General features: G+C 55.5%; 1 protein-coding gene across 1 annotated transcript in view; it reads left to right on the top strand.

The window, feature by feature from the left end:
• CSMD2 (CUB and Sushi multiple domains 2) overlaps window positions 1–17,122 on the top strand; it is a gene marked incomplete at both ends in the record, with an annotated part of 303,868 nt that overhangs the window by 272,613 nt on the left and 14,133 nt on the right. Inside the window, 12 exons of the mRNA XM_082296608.1 lie at window positions 605–799; window positions 2,496–2,669; window positions 3,248–3,421; window positions 4,963–5,136; window positions 5,867–6,055; window positions 8,230–8,403; window positions 9,866–10,048; window positions 10,852–11,028; window positions 12,606–12,785; window positions 14,087–14,260; window positions 15,229–15,402; window positions 17,012–17,085. Of these exons, the coding sequence (XP_082152734.1) occupies window positions 605–799; window positions 2,496–2,669; window positions 3,248–3,421; window positions 4,963–5,136; window positions 5,867–6,055; window positions 8,230–8,403; window positions 9,866–10,048; window positions 10,852–11,028; window positions 12,606–12,785; window positions 14,087–14,260; window positions 15,229–15,402; window positions 17,012–17,085 (2,042 nt within the window). The remainder of the gene's footprint in view (window positions 1–604; window positions 800–2,495; window positions 2,670–3,247; window positions 3,422–4,962; window positions 5,137–5,866; window positions 6,056–8,229; window positions 8,404–9,865; window positions 10,049–10,851; window positions 11,029–12,605; window positions 12,786–14,086; window positions 14,261–15,228; window positions 15,403–17,011; window positions 17,086–17,122) is intronic.

The raw sequence follows: 17,122 nt of genomic DNA, 5'->3' as shown, positions 1-17,122 counted from the left end.
TTTTGAAGAGGGAAGTCTGGGGTAAATCAGTGTGGGATCCTGGCACTCAGCTGCTTGGAGAGGGATGCAGGGAATTCCTGGATGCAGGGAATTCCTGGTGCCAGTCAAACCGACAAAAATCCATTTCTAACACGTTGCTGAAATATTGTTGAGCCTCATTTCCAAAGGGGACCCACAGGAGGAGAGAAGGAGGAGTGGGGTGAAGAAAGCCTTGGACCAACTCCGAGGGTTGGGTCACTGGCGACCTGAGTGTCCTGTGGGATGTAGCTGTTAGAAATCCTAATTCATTCACCTTATCAAACTGCAGAGATCTGCTGGCCAGCTGTGCCCATGGCCACCTGGAAGCTTCCAAACCAAGCTCTGCTTTTTATTTCATGATTTAGCATCGTTGCGAGGCGTCCCCTCTCCGAATTTCAGGCCACATCCCCGCTTTTAACATCACCCTGAAAGTTTTCCTTTCCCTTCTCAACAACAATCCCACCAGAGGATGTTCCCCCTCATTAAAAACCCGCCACACCTGGATTGTTTTGGGGTTGAAACCTCAATTAACCAACTCTCTGTGTTATTTTTTTGGCTCGTTTTCCTCCCTGCGCGCCGGGCTCAGCTGTGACGTGCCCCGACGTGGGCAGCATCGCGGTGGAGCACGGCCGCTGGCGCCTGACCTACGAGGTGCACTACCACTACAACGCCCAGCTGATGCTCATCTGCGACCCTGGCTACTACTACACTGGCCAGAGAGTCATCCGCTGCCAGGCCAACGGCACCTGGAGCATCGGGGAGCCCGTGCCCACCTGTAAAAGTAAGAGCAGGGTGGCACCACGGTGGCACCGGGGGCTGGGTTTGTGTTCGGGGTCAGCGGCGAGGATTTGAGGGTGGTGCTGGTGGGTGATTGTGGATAACCAAGGAGGTGGTGGTGCCCTTTGGGTACCAGATGAGATGGTTTGGTGCGGATTTTGGGGAAGAAATCCCTCCTTCTGAGCGTGGGGATGGGTTGCCCAGGGAAGCTGTGGCTGCGCCATCCCTGGAAGTGTCCAAGGGCAGCTTGGAGCAACCTGGGATGGTGGAAGGTGTCCCTGCTGTGGGGTGGGACTTGATTACTCTTGGTAGCAGCTGAGGTGGAGGCAGCAGAGCTGTGGAGCATGGTTTGGCCTTTGGGGCATTTTTGAGATGGTTTGGTTCAGAATTTGGGAAGAAGTTTCTCCCTGTGAGGGCGGGGAGGGGCTGGGATGGATTTCCCAGAGAAGCTGTGGCTGCCCCATTCTTAGAAGGGTCCCAGGCCAGCTTGGAGAAACCTGGGGTGGTGGAATGTGTCCCTGCCATGGGGTGAGAGTTAATTACTCCTGAGGTGGAGACAGAACTGCTGGAAGAGAGTTGGGATGCAGGGAGAGGTCACCTCTGGATCTGATTCCTGGTTTAATCTCAGCACTTCTCCAGCATCTCAGCTCAGCTGTTGCTGTGGGGTCCCAGCAGCTTCAGTGTCACAGCTGCTCTGAAGTTGGGGCTTTTAAGGAGGAAAAATAAAGAATTCTGCTGTCAACCCTCAGCTCTCACACAGAGGTGACGGCGGCACCTGCAAACCAAACCCATGGGGGCACACGAGCAGCTCTCAGCTGTTCTGACACCGCTGCTGTGCTTTGGAGCTCTCCTTTTGTCAGAGGTGGAATGTTTTTCTCTCCAAGTGCAGACAGAGACAGCAAAATCTCTCCTTCCCCACTGCGGCCTTTGTTTGTGGAGCCGTGGCTGGGGGTGACAGATGCACTTTTCCCCCTGCCAGCTCTTCCTCCGGATCTGGGAGCAGGAGCCTGACCTCCTTTTGTTCCCAGATTGCCACCGAAATCCAAGTGACAGGATCTCGGATCTCGGCAGTGCCCCGAGGTCAGGAGCAGCCAGCGGGAGCTCCGCAGGGTTGGCAGAGCTGCAAGGCAGAGAAAATGAAGATAAAATCAAGAGCTGGAGTTCGGAGGGGGAGCGGGGTTTGCAGGGGCTCCTGCATCCCACAAACCCAGCTGGGATCTGCAGATCTTGGAATTTCAGCTTGTGGGGACGAGCTGGGTGTCACTTTTCATTGGAAACTTTGTGCCATTCCAAGGTCAGCTTGGACAGGGCTTGGAGCAACGTGGCCTAGTGGGAGATGTCCCTTCCAACCCAACCCATTCCATGATTCTGCAGGTTTTCTGGGAATGGCTTCCTGCTGCATCCAGCAATGGGTGAATGACAGAAAAATATTCCCCTGTGAGGAAGTTCTGGTGTGAAAAACTCCTCTGGTTCCTTCCCAGCCTGTCTTTAGTGCTTCCCTCGTGTCCTGAAACATAAATGTTAACAGCTCCGGGTTTTGTCACCTCATCCAACCCTCCTCTGGAATTATTACAATTCCTGGAATCATTTAATGAACTGCCCGCTCCAGCCATAACTCCTGGGGCCGTGCCTGAGTGCATTCCTTCCAAACACATCCCTCCCAGCCTGTTTTCCTCACTGTCCTTTGGGATCTCTCCTAGTTATCTCCTGTGGGGACCTGCCCACCCCTCCCAACGGGAACAAGATCGGGACCCTCACCAGTTACGGGGCCACTGCCATCTTCTCCTGCAACACCGGCTACACCCTGGTGGGCTCACGGGTCCGGGAGTGCATGGCCAACGGGCTCTGGAGCGGGGCTGAGGTGCGCTGTCTGGGTAGGTATCCCTTGGGAAACTCCTGGTGCCACCCCCAGGGCTTGGGAAAGGCTCCTCAGGGCGCCTCAGGAAGGAGCAGGGATTTTAGGGATGGATTGGAGGAGGAATCCGTGCTGCGGGGTTTTAAGTGGGTGTAAAAGGGAAGCAGAATGATTCCTGCATCCTCAGTAGGGGTGAGGTGTTGGGAGAGCTTTGGGGTGAGGAGGATTATTTATGGCAGCAGAGTCTGGAATTAACAGCCTGGAGCTGAAAGAGGGATGGATACTGGGATGGATACTGGGATGGATATTGGGATGGATACTGGGATGGATACTGGGATGGAATTCTTCCCTACAAACAACAGGCATGGATTGCCCAGAGAATCATGGCTGCCCCATCCCAAGTGTCCATGGAAAGGTTGGATAGGGCTTGGAGCACCCTGGGATGGTGGAAGGTGTCCCTGTGGCCGATCCTTACATTCCCTTCCACCCCAACTTCTGAGCACCCCGATCCCGCAGAGATCCGGGCCTTGGGCGATGCCTTTGGGGGACCCCTTTGCTGGGATCTCCGGGTGATTCCCGCTGTTCTGCCCTCTCCAGCCGGGCACTGTGGCGTGCCCAGCCCCATTGTGAACGGGCAGATCAATGGGGAGAACTACAACTACCGGGGCAGCGTGGTGTACCAGTGCCAGCCCGGCTTCCGCCTCATCGGGATGTCCGTGCGGATCTGCCAGCAGGATCACCGCTGGTCCGGGAAAACGCCTGTCTGTGTGCGTAAGTACTTGTCATTCCTTCAGCCCTGGGGGGGAAATTCCAGCCAGGAATGTGTGGAAGGGGGATATTCCAGCCAGGAATGTGTGGAAGGGGGATATTCCAGCCAGGAATGTGTGGAAGGGGCTCACACCCTCAGGATGTGGGGTGGCCGTGCACGCACGCTCCGGGTGTTTTGCAGGAGCATCCCCGGGGCTCTCCAAGAAAAGATTTCTTTGTGCTTCAAAAATTCCACGGAATTTCTCCTTCCTGAGCCCAGCTGAAGGTGTGGGATCAGAGGAGAGGAGCCTTTTTGGGGTCAGAGGGAGTTAAAGGCAGGCACAGCCCTACAAACACACCCCGGTGGTCAGAATCCTTGAGAGCCACGCTCTGTGTCCATGGAAAATCAGGATCTCTCCTCTGCTCCTTCCCAAATCACCTTGAAACTCCTCATTTATCTTCCCAGGACATAACCCAATTAACCAACTCCCTGGAGCTCTCAGGTGTTGATAAGTTGAAGTATCTTCTTATCAACAGGCAGCACAATCCGTGGATTTCATTTTGTGGTGCTCCAGGTGTTTGTTCCCATCTCTCCCATCTGGTTTGGAGCTTTCTGTGCTGGGGCATGGCAAGAACAGGATGGGAAGGAGGGAATGACCTGGCAGGATCCAGCCTGAAAAGCAGAAATCAGGATTGAGTTGGCAAAGTTAGCAGTGACTCCAAAATTTGGGGGGTGTCTGAGATCCTGCAGGAGTTTTTGGGAGAAGAATGTTTGGAAAGGGTGGAATGGTTGGAATTCACTCTCGTGCCTAAGGATGCTCTGGTGAAAACTTGGAATTCACTTTCTATCCTTGGGTGAGGAAATTGGATCAGCAGAGGTCCTGCAGCTGCCAGGCAGGTTTGGGAAGGTGCAGCTCCATCATCTCCCAGGACAGCTGTGCTTCCCGCTGCTCCAGCCTTTGGATCTCCCCTTCCCTGGGCCCTTCACCTCATCCCGATCCAACACCAACCTCAGGGAAAAAAAACTGACGGAAAAATCCTCACTTGAGGGATTTGGAGGGAAAATCTTCCTACAAAAGTTCTCCTGCCTGGGGAGATTTCAGCTCTTCAGGCCCTGGGCTGGAATCCTGATTTTCCTCCTGTTTTCTCTCTTTTCCCTCTTGGCCTCCAGGTGTAACCTTTCCCTGCAGGGAGCAGCCAGGACTGGCACAGGGAGAGGGAAGAGCAGATTTTGGGATGCCCAGGGTGATGTGGGATTGAGAGCAGGAGCTGGGATTTTTGAAGAGGGAAGTCTGGGGTAAATCAGTGTGGGATCCTGGCACTCAGCTGCCTGGAGAGGGATGCAGGGAATTCCTGGATGCAGGGAATTTCTGATGCCAGTAAAACCTACAAAAACTCCGTTCTCGCAGTGTGATCCCATTTCTCAACAGAGCAGACCCCAAATCGCCGGGTTTTGGGATTGATGTGGGGGTTTTTACACTCTGCTACCTCCAGAACTTTTTCCAATGGATAATCCACTTTTTTCCAGGAATAAACGGAGTAACATTTCCATTTTGTGCTTGCAGCCATCACCTGTGGCCACCCTGGCAACCCCCCCAACGGCCTCACCCAGGGCTCCCAGTTCAACCTCAACGACGTGGCCAAATTCCAGTGCAACCCCGGCTTCCGCCTGGAGGGAGCTTCCCAATCCCAGTGCCTGGCCAACGGCCAGTGGAGCAGCACCCTGCCCTCCTGCCGAGGTCAGTCTGGGATGGCCAGGGCCTTTTCCCAGGATTTCTCCGTGTTCCCAATCCAGAAATCCCTGCAAAGCACCCAGGGATGTCCAGTGGGTGTTGAAGCTCCCAGGGCTGCTGTAAATCCTACGGATCAAGCGTTGGGGTTTCCTCACCTCCCTGCGTCCTCTGAGGCGTTGGAGTGTGTTGGAAGTGGGAAGAGCACAAGGAAATTTGGGATCAGACCCCCTGGAGCAGCTTTTCCTCCACCACCACAGCTTTGTGCAGAGCATTTTTCCCTTTTTGCCTTGGGATCAGCACTCAGGTTCACTTCCCAAATCCCCTCCCCTCCCTGCACTGCCTCCCTCCGCACTCCCCTAATCCAGGATCTCTGTCCATGCTGGATTAGTGGTTATTCCCTGCTGGACGACAGAAATCCCAGTTTGAGATCAGTTATTCCCAGCTGGATAATCTAAATCCCGGTGTGGGGCTGGAGATCCAGGCTCTGCTGCTGGGTGAGCACCTGCAGGATTCCCTGGACTCCCTGTTTTCCCCCCTTTCCTAAGGAATTTTTCCTACTTCCCCCCTCAAAATTCATGGGGAAAAAAATTTAAATTACAACATGAAACTTGCAATTTTTCACCCTTTTTCCTACTTTTTTTTTTTTTTTTGGGGCGGGGGGGGAGAATCCCACGTTTTCCAGCCCACCCTTTGTTTCCCGTTATTTTTCGGGTGTTGTTCTGTTATTTGTTCGCAGTTGTGAACTGTTCTGACCCCGGGCACCTGGAAAACAGCGTCCGGCAAGTGCAGCCGAGCGGCCCCCACAGGTTCAGCTTCGGCACCACTGTGTCCTATCAGTGCATCCATGGATTTTATTTGTTGGGAACGCACGTCCTGACGTGCCAGGGCGATGGCACGTGGGACAGAGCCCTCCCCCAGTGCCTTTGTAAGTGCCCCCGACGCTCCGTGCCCAGCCCGGCCGCTCCTCCCGCGGGATTCGCGCGGGGAAATGCCCGTGAGAGGCGCGTGGGAATGATCCCGGGGGGTTCCAGGGCTGCCCAGGGAAGGGCCTTTGGGGTTGAGGAGAGGGATGAGGCTGGAGGGGGTTCTCGGTAGGGACAGGCGGACCCCGATGGGGTTTGGGGCTTCCGGGCGGCTCCGGCTGGGATGGAGCACAGGGGAGAGGGCGGGAGCGGCTCTGGAGCACAGGGAGAGCTCAGCTGAGGGAGGGAGAGCTCTGCTGAGTGAGGGCTCACCTAAGTGAGGGCTCTCCTGAGGGAGGGAGAGCTCTGCTGAGTGAGGGCTCACCTGAGTGAGTGAGGGCTCTCCTGAATGAGGGAGAGCTCACCTGAGGGAGGGAGAGCTCAGCTGAGGGAGGGAGAGCTCAGCTGAGTGAGGGCTCACCTGAGTGAGTGAGGGCTCTCCTGAATGAGGGAGAGCTCACCTGAGTGAGGGCTCTCCTGAGTGAGGAAGAGCTCACCTGAGTGAGGGCACACCTGAATGAGAGCTCACCTGAGTGAGGGCTCTCCTGAAGGAGGAAGAGCTCAGCTGAGTGAGGGTACACCTGAGTGAGGGCTCACCCAAGGGAGGGAGAGCCCAGCTGAGTGAAAGAAAACTCACCTGAGTGAAGGAGGGCTCACCTGGGAGAGTGAGAATTCACCTGAATGAGTGAAAACTCACCTGAGGGAGGGAGGGAAGGCTCACCTGAGCAAGGGCACACCTGAGTGAAAACTCATCTGAGTGAGGAAGGACACAGCTGAGTGAGGGCTCACTTGAGAATTCACCTGAGGGCACACCTGAGCATGAGAACTCACCTGAGTGAGAACTCATCTGAGGACACACCTGAGTGAAAACTCACTTGAGTGAGAACTCACCTGAGTGAGAATTATCCTGAGTCCAGCAAGAACTCACCGGAGTGAGGGAGGACACACCCAAGTGAGCAAAAACTCACCTGAGTTGAGTGAGAACTCGCCTGAGCAAGGACACACCTGAGTGCAAACCCACCTGAGTGAGGGAAGACTCCCCTGAGTGAGGTCCCATCCCCTCACCCCACCCTTCCGGCAGGGAAAAGCAGGATTCCGGATAAATCCGGGGTGAATCCCCTCAGCTGGTGCAGGTGCTCTGGAGGATTCCCATCCTCACCCTTGCTCTGGCTTTATCCCAACTTTTCCCAGTGTCCCAGCCCTTCCTCCCACTGGGACTGGAGCTGGGAGCTTCCAGGGGATGGTTTGGTTTTAGGGAAGTGTGGGAAGACAAAATATTCCAGGTGATCTCATGCTGTCCTGGTGATCCCCACTAGAAAACATCCAGGGTTTTCAGGAGAAGTCAGCGCTGGCATCCCAATATCCCAGATCCCTGGGAATTCGGGATCCAAAGTGGATTTTAGCTGCCTTAGGGAGGCGCAGGCAGGAGCAGCCCCATCCCCAGCAGGACCAGTTTGTCCCTCTGAGCACTAAACCACCTGCAATCCCATTCCCTGCCCTCGGGAATGGCCTCAGAGCTCCGGAAATTCCAGTTGGCTTGAGCTGTTCCAAAGCTGGGATCGTTCCTTTTCTTTTTTCCCTGTTTATCCCTCCAGCCCGAATCCCACCAAGCAGTTCTGGGCACGTTCTCCTTCCCTTTTGTCCTGTCTGCACCCCTTGCATGGATCCTGGGGAGCTGGCAAGTGATGATCCATGTTCCCACAGCCGGGGGAAATTCCTGCTATTCCCTGATATCCCAGGCTCCCTCAGCCCCCAGCTGTCCTTGAGCACAAGGGGTCTCCTTCCTTCAAATATTGGGATTTGGAGGAGTTGTGGGCGTTGGGAAACCCAGGTCAGTTTTACCACTGATTCCATGGATTCCTGGGGTTAAGAGTCAAAAAAAAAAAAGGAGATTTTTCCATGTTTCTGTTTCCTGTGTGTTGAACTTCCCTGTGAGGGTGGGGAAGGGCTGGGATGAATTTCCCAGAGAAGCTGGAGGTGTCCCCATCCCTGGAAGTGTCCAAGGCCAGGCTGGACGGGGCTTGGAGCAACCTGGGATTGGGAAAAGTGTCCCTGCCCATGGAAAGGGTTGGAATTAAGTGGAACCATCCAGGAATTCCGGAATTCCCTGGGGCTGAAGGTGGTGCCTCTGTTGCAGTGGTGTCGTGCGGCCACCCCGGCTCCCCTCCCCACGCGCAGATCTCGGGGGACAAGCACAGCGTGGGCTCCGTGGTCAGGTACAGCTGCCTGGGCCGGCGCACGCTGGTCGGGAATGCCACGCGGATGTGCCAGCTGGACGGGCGCTGGAGCGGCTCCCTGCCACACTGCTCCGGTGAGGGGCCTCGGGAAGGGGGCACCGCGTGCTCACCCAGCCGTGGTCACCACCCATGGTCACCACCCATCATCATCATCTCCCACCCATCATCATCATCATCATCACCCATTGTCATCTACCCTTGGTCACCCACCCACGGTCATCTGCCCATCGTCATCATCTTCCACCCATCGTCATCATCACCCTTGGTCACCCACCCATGGTCATCTGCCCATCGTCATCATCTTCCACCCATCATCATCATCATCACCCTTGGTCACCCACCCATGGTCATCTGCCCATTGTCATCATCTCCCACCCATCATCATCATCACCCATTGTCATCTACCCTTGGTCACCCACCCACAGTCATCTGCCCATTGTCATCATCTTCCACCCATTGTCATCATCACCCTTGGTCACCCACCCATGGTCATCTGCCCATCGTCATCATCTTCCACCCATCATCATCATCATCACCCTTGGTCACCCACCCATGGTCATCTGCCCATTGTCATCATCTCCCACCCATCATCATCATGACCCATTGTCATCTACCCTTGGTCACCCACCCATGGTCATCTGCCCATCGTCATCCTCTCCCACCCATCATCATCATCCACCCATCATCATCTGTCCATTGTCACCCACCCATTGTCACCAAGCCATCATCATCCCTCATTGTTATCACCCATCATCACCCACCTATGGTCACCCACCCATTGTCATCATCTCCCATCTGTCATCATCATCCACCCATGGTCACCTACCCACGGTCACCCATCCATTGTCACCCATCCTTGGTCATCGTCACCCAGCCATGGTCACCCAGCCATTGTCATCATCACCCATTGTCACCCAGCCGTTGAGCCTTGAGGGAGCTCCTGGTGGGTTCCCTTTCCTTCCACTTCTTCCCCTTCCCTGAACTTCCCTAACCCTTCCCTTTTCCCCTTTCTCTTTTCCGTTTTCTCTTTCCCTTTTCCCTTTTCCCTTTTCCCTTTTCCCTTTTCCCTTTTTCCCTTTTCCCTTTTCCCTTTCCCTCTTCCCTTTTCCCTTTTCCCTTTTCCCTCTTCCCTTTCCCTTTTCCCTCTTCCCTTTTCCCTTTACCTTTCCCTTTTTCCCTTTCCCTTTTCCCTTTCCCTTTTCCCTCTTCCCTTTTCCCTTCCCTTCCCTTCCCCTCCCTTCCTCCCATGCTCCAATCCCTCCTTGTTCCCTGAGTACAGCAGGGCTGGCTTGGAGCCCGTGGGAATTCCTGCTTGGAGGGGAAACATCCCCGGGATTGATGCTGGAGGCTCCACCTTGGGATTCGGGACTGGCCGTGCTTTGCATGCAGCTCAAAACCCAGGGGCTCCTGGAATCAGGGAATGCTCCATCTGGAATTCCACCGCGCTGCTGGGGCTGGAATTCTTGGCAAGGGGGACAAGGGACAAGAGCCAGCATCCCATAGTGGCTCTGGTGACTCCGTGCTCTCTCCGGGCAGGGGGCAGCCAGGGCGTGTGCGGTGATCCCGGGATCCCTTCCCACGGGATCGGGCTGGGGGACGCCTTCGATGTGGGCAGCGTGGTGCGGTTCAGCTGCGAGCCTGGCTACACCCTCCGGGGCTCCTCCGAGAGGATCTGCCACTCCAACGGCTCCTGGAGCGGCACCCAGCCGGAGTGCGAAGGTACCTCCCTGTGCCACAGCCCCCAGCCTGCCCCGGTGTCCCCAGCCTGCCCCGGTGTCTCCAGAACTGTCCCGGTGTCCCCAGAGCTGCCCCGGTGTCCCCAGAACTGCCCCAGTGTCCCCAGAGCTGCCCCGGTGTCCCCAGAGCTGCCCCGGTGTCCCCAGAGCTGTCCCGGTGTCTCCAGAACTGTCCCGGTGTCCCCAGAGCTGCCCCGGTGTCCCCAGGACTGCCCCGGTGTCCCCAGAAAGGCTCTGATGTCCCCAGAGCTGCCCTGGTGTCCCCAGAGCTGCCTCGGTGTCCCCAGAAAGGCTCTGATGTCCCCAGAGCTGCCCCAGTGTTCCCAGAGTGTCCCTGGTGTCCCCAGAGCTGCTCTGATGTTCCCAGAACTGCCCCGGTGTCCCCAGAGCTGCCTCGGTGTCCCCAGAAAGGCTCTGATGTCCCCAGAGCTGCCCCAGTGTCCCCAGGACTGCCCCGGTGTCCCCAGAGCTGCTCTGATGTCCCCAGAACTGCCCCGGTGTCCCCAGAACTGCCCCGGTGTCCCCAGAGCTGCCCCAGTGTCCCCAGAGCTGCTCTGATGTCCCCAGCCTGCCCCGGTGTCCCCAGAATTGCCCCAGTGTCCCCAGCCTGCCCCAGTGTCCCCAGAGCTGCTCTGATGTCCCCAGAACTGCCCTGGTGTCCCCAGAACTGTTCTCATGTCCCCAGAACTTGCCTTTACTGAGGACAGGCAGGAGGAAACCCTTGGAATTTTGGGGGAGTTTTTGTGGTTCACAGTTGTATTTCAACTTCACCATTTCCCTTCCCAGTGATTTCCTGTGGGAATCCGGGAACGCCCAGCAATGCCAGGGTGATCTTCAACGACGGCCTGGTGTTCTCCAGCTCCATCATCTACCAGTGCAGGGAGGGCTATTACTCCACAGGGGTGCTGAGCAGGCACTGCACCGTCAACGGGACCTGGACTGGGAGCAGCCCCGAGTGCACTGGTGAGCACTGGGATGGAATGCTGGGATGGGGAGAGGAGAAAGAGGATGAGTGGGAGATGAAGGATGATGATGGGTGGGAGATGATGATGGATGGGTGGGAAATGGTGATGGATGGGTGGGAAATGATGGTGGATGGGTGACCATGGGTGGTCATGATGGGTGGGTGATGATGGGTGGATGATGATGGATGGGTGATGATGATGATGGGTGATGGTGGTGGGTGGGAAATGATGATGGACGGGTGACAATGGGTGATGATGATGGGTGGTAGATGATGGGTGGGTGACGATGGGTGGATGATGATGATGGGTGGATGATGATGGATGGGTGATGATGATGATGGATGGGTGACAGTGGGTGGGTGACCATGGATGATGATGATGGGTGGATGGTGATGATGAGTGGGTGATGATGGATGGGTGATGATGGTGATGGGTGATGATGGGTGGGAAATGATGGACGGGTGACAATGGGTGGGTGACAATGGGTGGATGATGATGATGGGTGATGATGATGATGGGTGACAGTGGGTAGGTGACCATGGATGATGATGATGGGGGGATGGTGATGATGAGTGGATAATGATGGATGGTGATGATGACGATGGGTGATGATGATGATGGGTGGGAAATGATGATGGACGGGTGACAATGGGTGAGTGACAATGGGTAGGGGACAATGGGCGATGATGACGGGTGGTAGATGATGGGTGGGTGGCCGTGGGTGAGTGGCAATGGAGGGGTGATGATGAGTGGATGATGACAATGAGTGGATGGTGATGATGGGCAGATGATGATGATGGGTGGGAAATTGTGATGGGTGGGTGACCATGGTTGAGAGACAATGGATGGGTGACCATGGGTGGATGATGATGATGGGTGGGAGATGATGACGATGGGCAGGTGACCATGGGTGATGACATGGCTTGGTGACCACGGATGGGTGATGGTGATGGGTGACGATGAAGGATGAGCCCAGGCCCTGGGCACACACACAGGTGCCACCATGAGAAACTGCTAACCCCTGGCCTGGCACCAGCAGCAGCCCAGCCTGGGAATTCTGACGGGGCCTAATGGAAAAATCTTGCTCCGGGGTTGTCTTTTCCCAGCTGGATGCAGGGAGCTCTGGAGTAATTTTGGGAGCTGGAGGGGCTCTCCGGGGCTGCTCCTGAACGTGACATTCCTGGGGCAGGGATGTGTGTGAGCTCAGGGACCCTCGGGAAGGGCCGGAGCTTCCTCAGGTGCCTGTGAGGAGCAGGGATGGTGACAGAGGTGGCACCGGGGTGGTGACAAAGGTGGACTTACAGAAGAGGCTGAGTGGGGGGTGCTGTGGGCAAACTGCCATCCCTTCACCCAGCTCTGACCCGGCTTTGCTTTAATGTTAAATGAGCGTTAATCCCGCTCCTTGTAAGGCCTTAATGAGGAGAAGCAGAGCCTGCTCCATGTCCCGCTCCACATTCCCGGTGCTACAAACCTGCTCCACATTTAACTGCTTACATCCCGCCTGGAAGAATGCTCAGGATCACCACAGGTGGCATTCCAGCTGCCAGACATGCTCCTTTTTCTCTTCCTTGGCAGTGATCAACTGCGGAGACCCCGGCGTGCCGGCCAACGGGCTCCGGCTGGGCAGCGACTTCACCTACAACAAATCCGTGGTGTTCCAGTGCACGCCCGGCTTCATGATGGAGTCAGACAGGGCAGCTTCCCTCACCTGCACCAAAGACCGCACCTGGAACGGCACCAAACCTGTCTGCAAGGGTGAGAATCCTGGAGATATCGCAGGAGACAAGTTTTGGAGGCCACCAGAGCTTCCCTGGAAGCCCAGCTGGGCGTTCCTTGGCTCCATCATTCCATCCATCCAAACTTGGTGGCATTTTTCACGCAGCAGCAACACCTTGCTGTCTTCAGGGCTATCAATCCATGCCTGGGAGGGAGGGAGGGAGAGAGGGAGAGAGTTGCTCTTACCCTTGTGCTAGAGAAGGAGCAAAGCCCAGGGGGTGAAGTCACTTAGTCTGCACAAAAACCCGGATCAAACTCGGATGAAATAATCGTGTTTTGCAAGCAGACGCTTCGCTGGCATCGCCCAGAAGCTAATGAAAAATGCTCCCTGCGAGTCTTTTCATTGTTCTGAGATGACTCCTGTGGTTCAGAGATAGGAAAGGGAAATAAAAAGCAGTAGCTGGGCAGGCTGGATCTCCTTTGCTCAGCCCCCAGCGCAGATAAGATGTGTGGCAGCATCCCTGCGCTCCTTTAAAAATCTGGAGAATTCACCTGTCACGACGCTGATACAAACACAGGCCGCATAAAAACCCTCAAATGCACTCCAGCTGCTTCTGAGGCTGTAAAGAGCCATTCTTACTCTCCTTTTTCATTCCCTGCACTGAGCAAATGCTGCAGGAATGCTCCAGAATGTGGCCAAGAGTCTCATTTGGAGGCCGAGCTGATCTGCGCGGGTTCGGCTCGTCTGAGCTGAGAAGCAGAGCGCTGTGAAAATGTCATCTTAAAACAGCCCAGGGTGGGTGACAACCCGACAGGTTGGGGCTTCAGCTGCTCATCTGAGCCTCAGCCAGGTTGTCCAAAATGTGTGAATCTTTGGGGAAATCTGGGATGAGTTTTCACGCCACGTCAGGGCGGATTTTTACCTTCAGCTGGAGATGAGCGTTGACTCCAAAATCGGATTTGTAGAGATTTAGGAAAAGGTTCTTCCCCAGAAGGCACCCAACAGGGTCCCCAGGGAATGGGCACAGCCCCAGGATCTCGAGGAATGTTTGGACAACGCTCTCAGGGATGCACAGGGTGGGATTTTGGGGTGTCTGTGCCGGGTCAGGGGTTGGACTGGATGATCCTCGTGGATCCCTTCCCACAGGGTATTTTATGATTTGGGATTTAACTCCAAACCTTAAAGTAAAATCCTGGAGGTTTCACCCCAGTTTGTGCTCAGCCAGTCCTGAGAGATGCTCTGGGAGAGCAGGAAGTGACTGATCCTACACGGAATTAGCTTGTTAATGGAAATAATTAAGAAGTGGAACACCCTGAGCCTGCTTTTCCTTCTCCCACAGCCATCACCTGCAGAGCTCCACAGGCCATTCCCAATGGGAAGGTGGTGGGCTCGGATTTCAGCTGGGGCTCCAGCGTCAGCTACGCCTGCCTGGAGGGCTACCAGCTGTCCCTGCCTGCCGTGCTCACCTGCGAGGGCAACGGCTCGTGGAGCGGGGAGATCCCCCAGTGCTTCCGTGAGTAGGCAACTCCCTGCTTTTCCACTGGGAATCAGCAGGATTCTGCTGAAAACCCAATTTTTGGGGCTTTTTCCAACTTTTCTCCAGGCTCTCTGTCACTCAGGGTTCAGAGGGACCTTGCTGTGCTTCCTGCCTCAGTCCTAAAGGAAGTTTTCCATCAGCTGGAGTGGGAATTTTTCATGCCGTGGTGATGCTTAAGGAGCCTGGAGCAAAAGGCTGGCTGCTCTCCCAACTGCCACATGCCTTGGTTTTTTTGGGAGCATTGGTTTGGCACCTGGGAGGAGGAGGCAGGGACACAGTTGGTCACTCCAGGGACACACAGGTGGTCACTCCACCCCTGTGTCAGAGGTGTGGGGCCACATTCGGGATAAATCCGAGCATTTTCCATGTTCTTACCCACAAAACATCCTCAAAACTTTGTCCTCAGTGACCAAATCCTCTGCAATCAAGACTCCCAAAACCTAAAAAATCGTTTGGCAAAGGGCAGCGTGTAGCAGCAGAAGTTGGGAATGTTTTGTGAAGGCTGGAAGGGTTTGATCCAACAGCTAATGCCAAAAAACCTGGGAATTAAACGTTTCCTAGTGCTAAAGGCAGCTCTGAGTTCCTTCTCCAGCTGCACAAGAGCCATTTTCAGATTAAATCCCACAAACCCCTCGCACCTTTCCCTGGATCCGGGATAATGAGTGGCCTTTCCATGTGACACGGAGCCACGGAACAAAGCGACACCGTGCAATTAGGGGAGGAAAAAAGAAGGGAAAAAAGGCAGATCCTGGGGGAGAAGGTGGAAGTTAATTAACAGCCCTTGCCAAAAGGAGACAATTACAGGGAGCGCAGCCAGCGCCGCTTCCTGCCAGCGCTAATTCCCGAGTTAATCACGGAGCTGGGTGGGCTGGTGACAGACGTGGCTGGGATGTGGCATTCCTGGAGGGGTCTGTGGCCATGTCCTTGTCCCTTTGCTGTTGCAGCCGTGTTCTGTGGGGACCCGGGCACGCCGGCCCAGGGCAGGCGGGAGGATCGAGGCTTCACCTACCGCTCGTCCGTGTCCTTCTCCTGCCTGGCCCCGCTGGTGCTCGTGGGCTCGGCGCGGAGGTTCTGCCAGTCCGACGGCACCTGGAGCGGGACCCAGCCCAGCTGCATCGGTGAGGGGGGACCCTCTGGGGACAGCTGCAGGATTTGGGGGCTCGCTGTGTTTTCCTGTTGGGTTTCGTCCCGGAATTTGTAGGAATAAGCGTTTGGTTGCCGTGGAAATCAGCTGAGGGATGCTGCTTTTGGGGGGTGGGTTCTCGCTGGTGGTCAACAACCCTTCTCCTTCTCCCCTTCTCCTCCCCTTCTCCTTCTCCCCTTCTCCTTCTCCCCTTCTCCTTCTCCCCTTCTCCTTCTCCCCTTCTCCTCCCCTTCTCCTTCTCCCCTTCTCCTTCTCCCCTTCTCTCCTTTTCCTTCTCCCCTTGTCCTTCTTCCCTTCTCCTCCTTTTTTCCTTCTCCTCTTTTCCTTCTCCCCTTCTCCTCCTCTCTTCCTTCTCCTCTTTTCCTTCTCCCCTTGTCCTTCTCCCCTTCTCCTCCTCTTTTCCTTCTCCCTTTCTCCTCCTCTTTTCCTTCTCCTCTTTTCCTTCTCCCCTTCTCCTCCCCTTTTCCTTCTCCCCTTTTCCTTCTCCCCTTTTCCTTCTCCCCTTTTCCTCCTCTTTTCCTTCTCCCCTTTTCCTTCTCCAGGCCCTGCTACTTAAATTCCCATCCCTGGAAGTGTCCCAGGCCAGCTTGGAGCACCCTGAGCTGGTGGGAAGTGTCCCCACCCACAGAACTGGGTGATTTTTAAGCTCCTTTCACACCCAAACCATGCTGGGAGTGAGGGCTGTGTACAGAGACCAAACTCCTGCTGAGCTGTTGGGATTCGGGATGACATTTCCAGGCATTCCTCAGGTGTTTTCTGGAGCTTCCAGAATCCTCTGGGAGGTTTTAAACCCTAATTGGTCACTGTGTTCTTTGCTTTTCTGAGGCTCCAGCTGTGTTCTGGAGCTCCAGAGCTCCTGTGGTGACAAAGGGCTGCTCCCTGCCCACCACCCTCATCCCCCTCGGGAAGAGACCGATCTCAGGCTGTTTTCCATGGATTTCAGCCCTCCTGGTTACATTCTGAATGCATCGACTACAGGAATGTAAAAACACTCGTGGCCAGGTTTCCTGTTGATTTTTCCAGGAGCTTTCTCACATCCGAGGAGTTGGGAGCCCCCTCCTGCTGCTGGAAATGTTGGATCTCTGAGGTCCATGAAAATTCCTACTGAGCTCAGGGCAGGGAAGAGGATGGGATCGGGCAATCCCGTGGTCCTTGGAGATCAGGATGGCCCGTGGGAGCAGAGGGCAGGGAAGAGGATGGGATCGGGCAATCCCGTGGTCCTTGGAGATCAGGATGGCCCATGGGAGCAGAGGGCAGGGAAGAGGATGGGATCACCATGGTCCTTGGGGAATGGGATAGCCCTGGGGAGCAGAGGGGATGGATGTGGAAACCAGGGAAAGGGCGGGGCTGTCCTGATCCAAGGTGTGTGTTCCTGGTTTTTTCTCCGGAGGGATGCAGCGCCCCTGGTTCGTTTGTGCTGCTGCAGGCAGGGATTTCAGGAACAAGAAGATCCGTGTGCTTTTCCTTGTCACTGTGTGTTCCTTCGGAGCCAAATCCCGCTCGTTTTCCAGAGGTGCAGCAGGATCTGTGTGCCTGGAGGGATCTGAGCTGTCCTGTAAAAACCTCTCCCTGGTTTTTTCCAGATCCCAGCCTCACGACGTGTGCGGATCCCGGGGTGCCTCTTTTTGGGATGCAGAACAATTCCCAGGGATACCAGGTACAGCCAGGGAAGAGGGGTGTGCCCCAAAACCAGC

This window comes from Coloeus monedula (assembly GCF_965178545.1).
Source record: "Coloeus monedula genome assembly, chromosome: 24".
Classification (NCBI taxonomy): Eukaryota; Metazoa; Chordata; class Aves; order Passeriformes; family Corvidae; genus Coloeus; species Coloeus monedula.
This window is presented reverse-complemented; position numbering and strand designations above follow the sequence as displayed.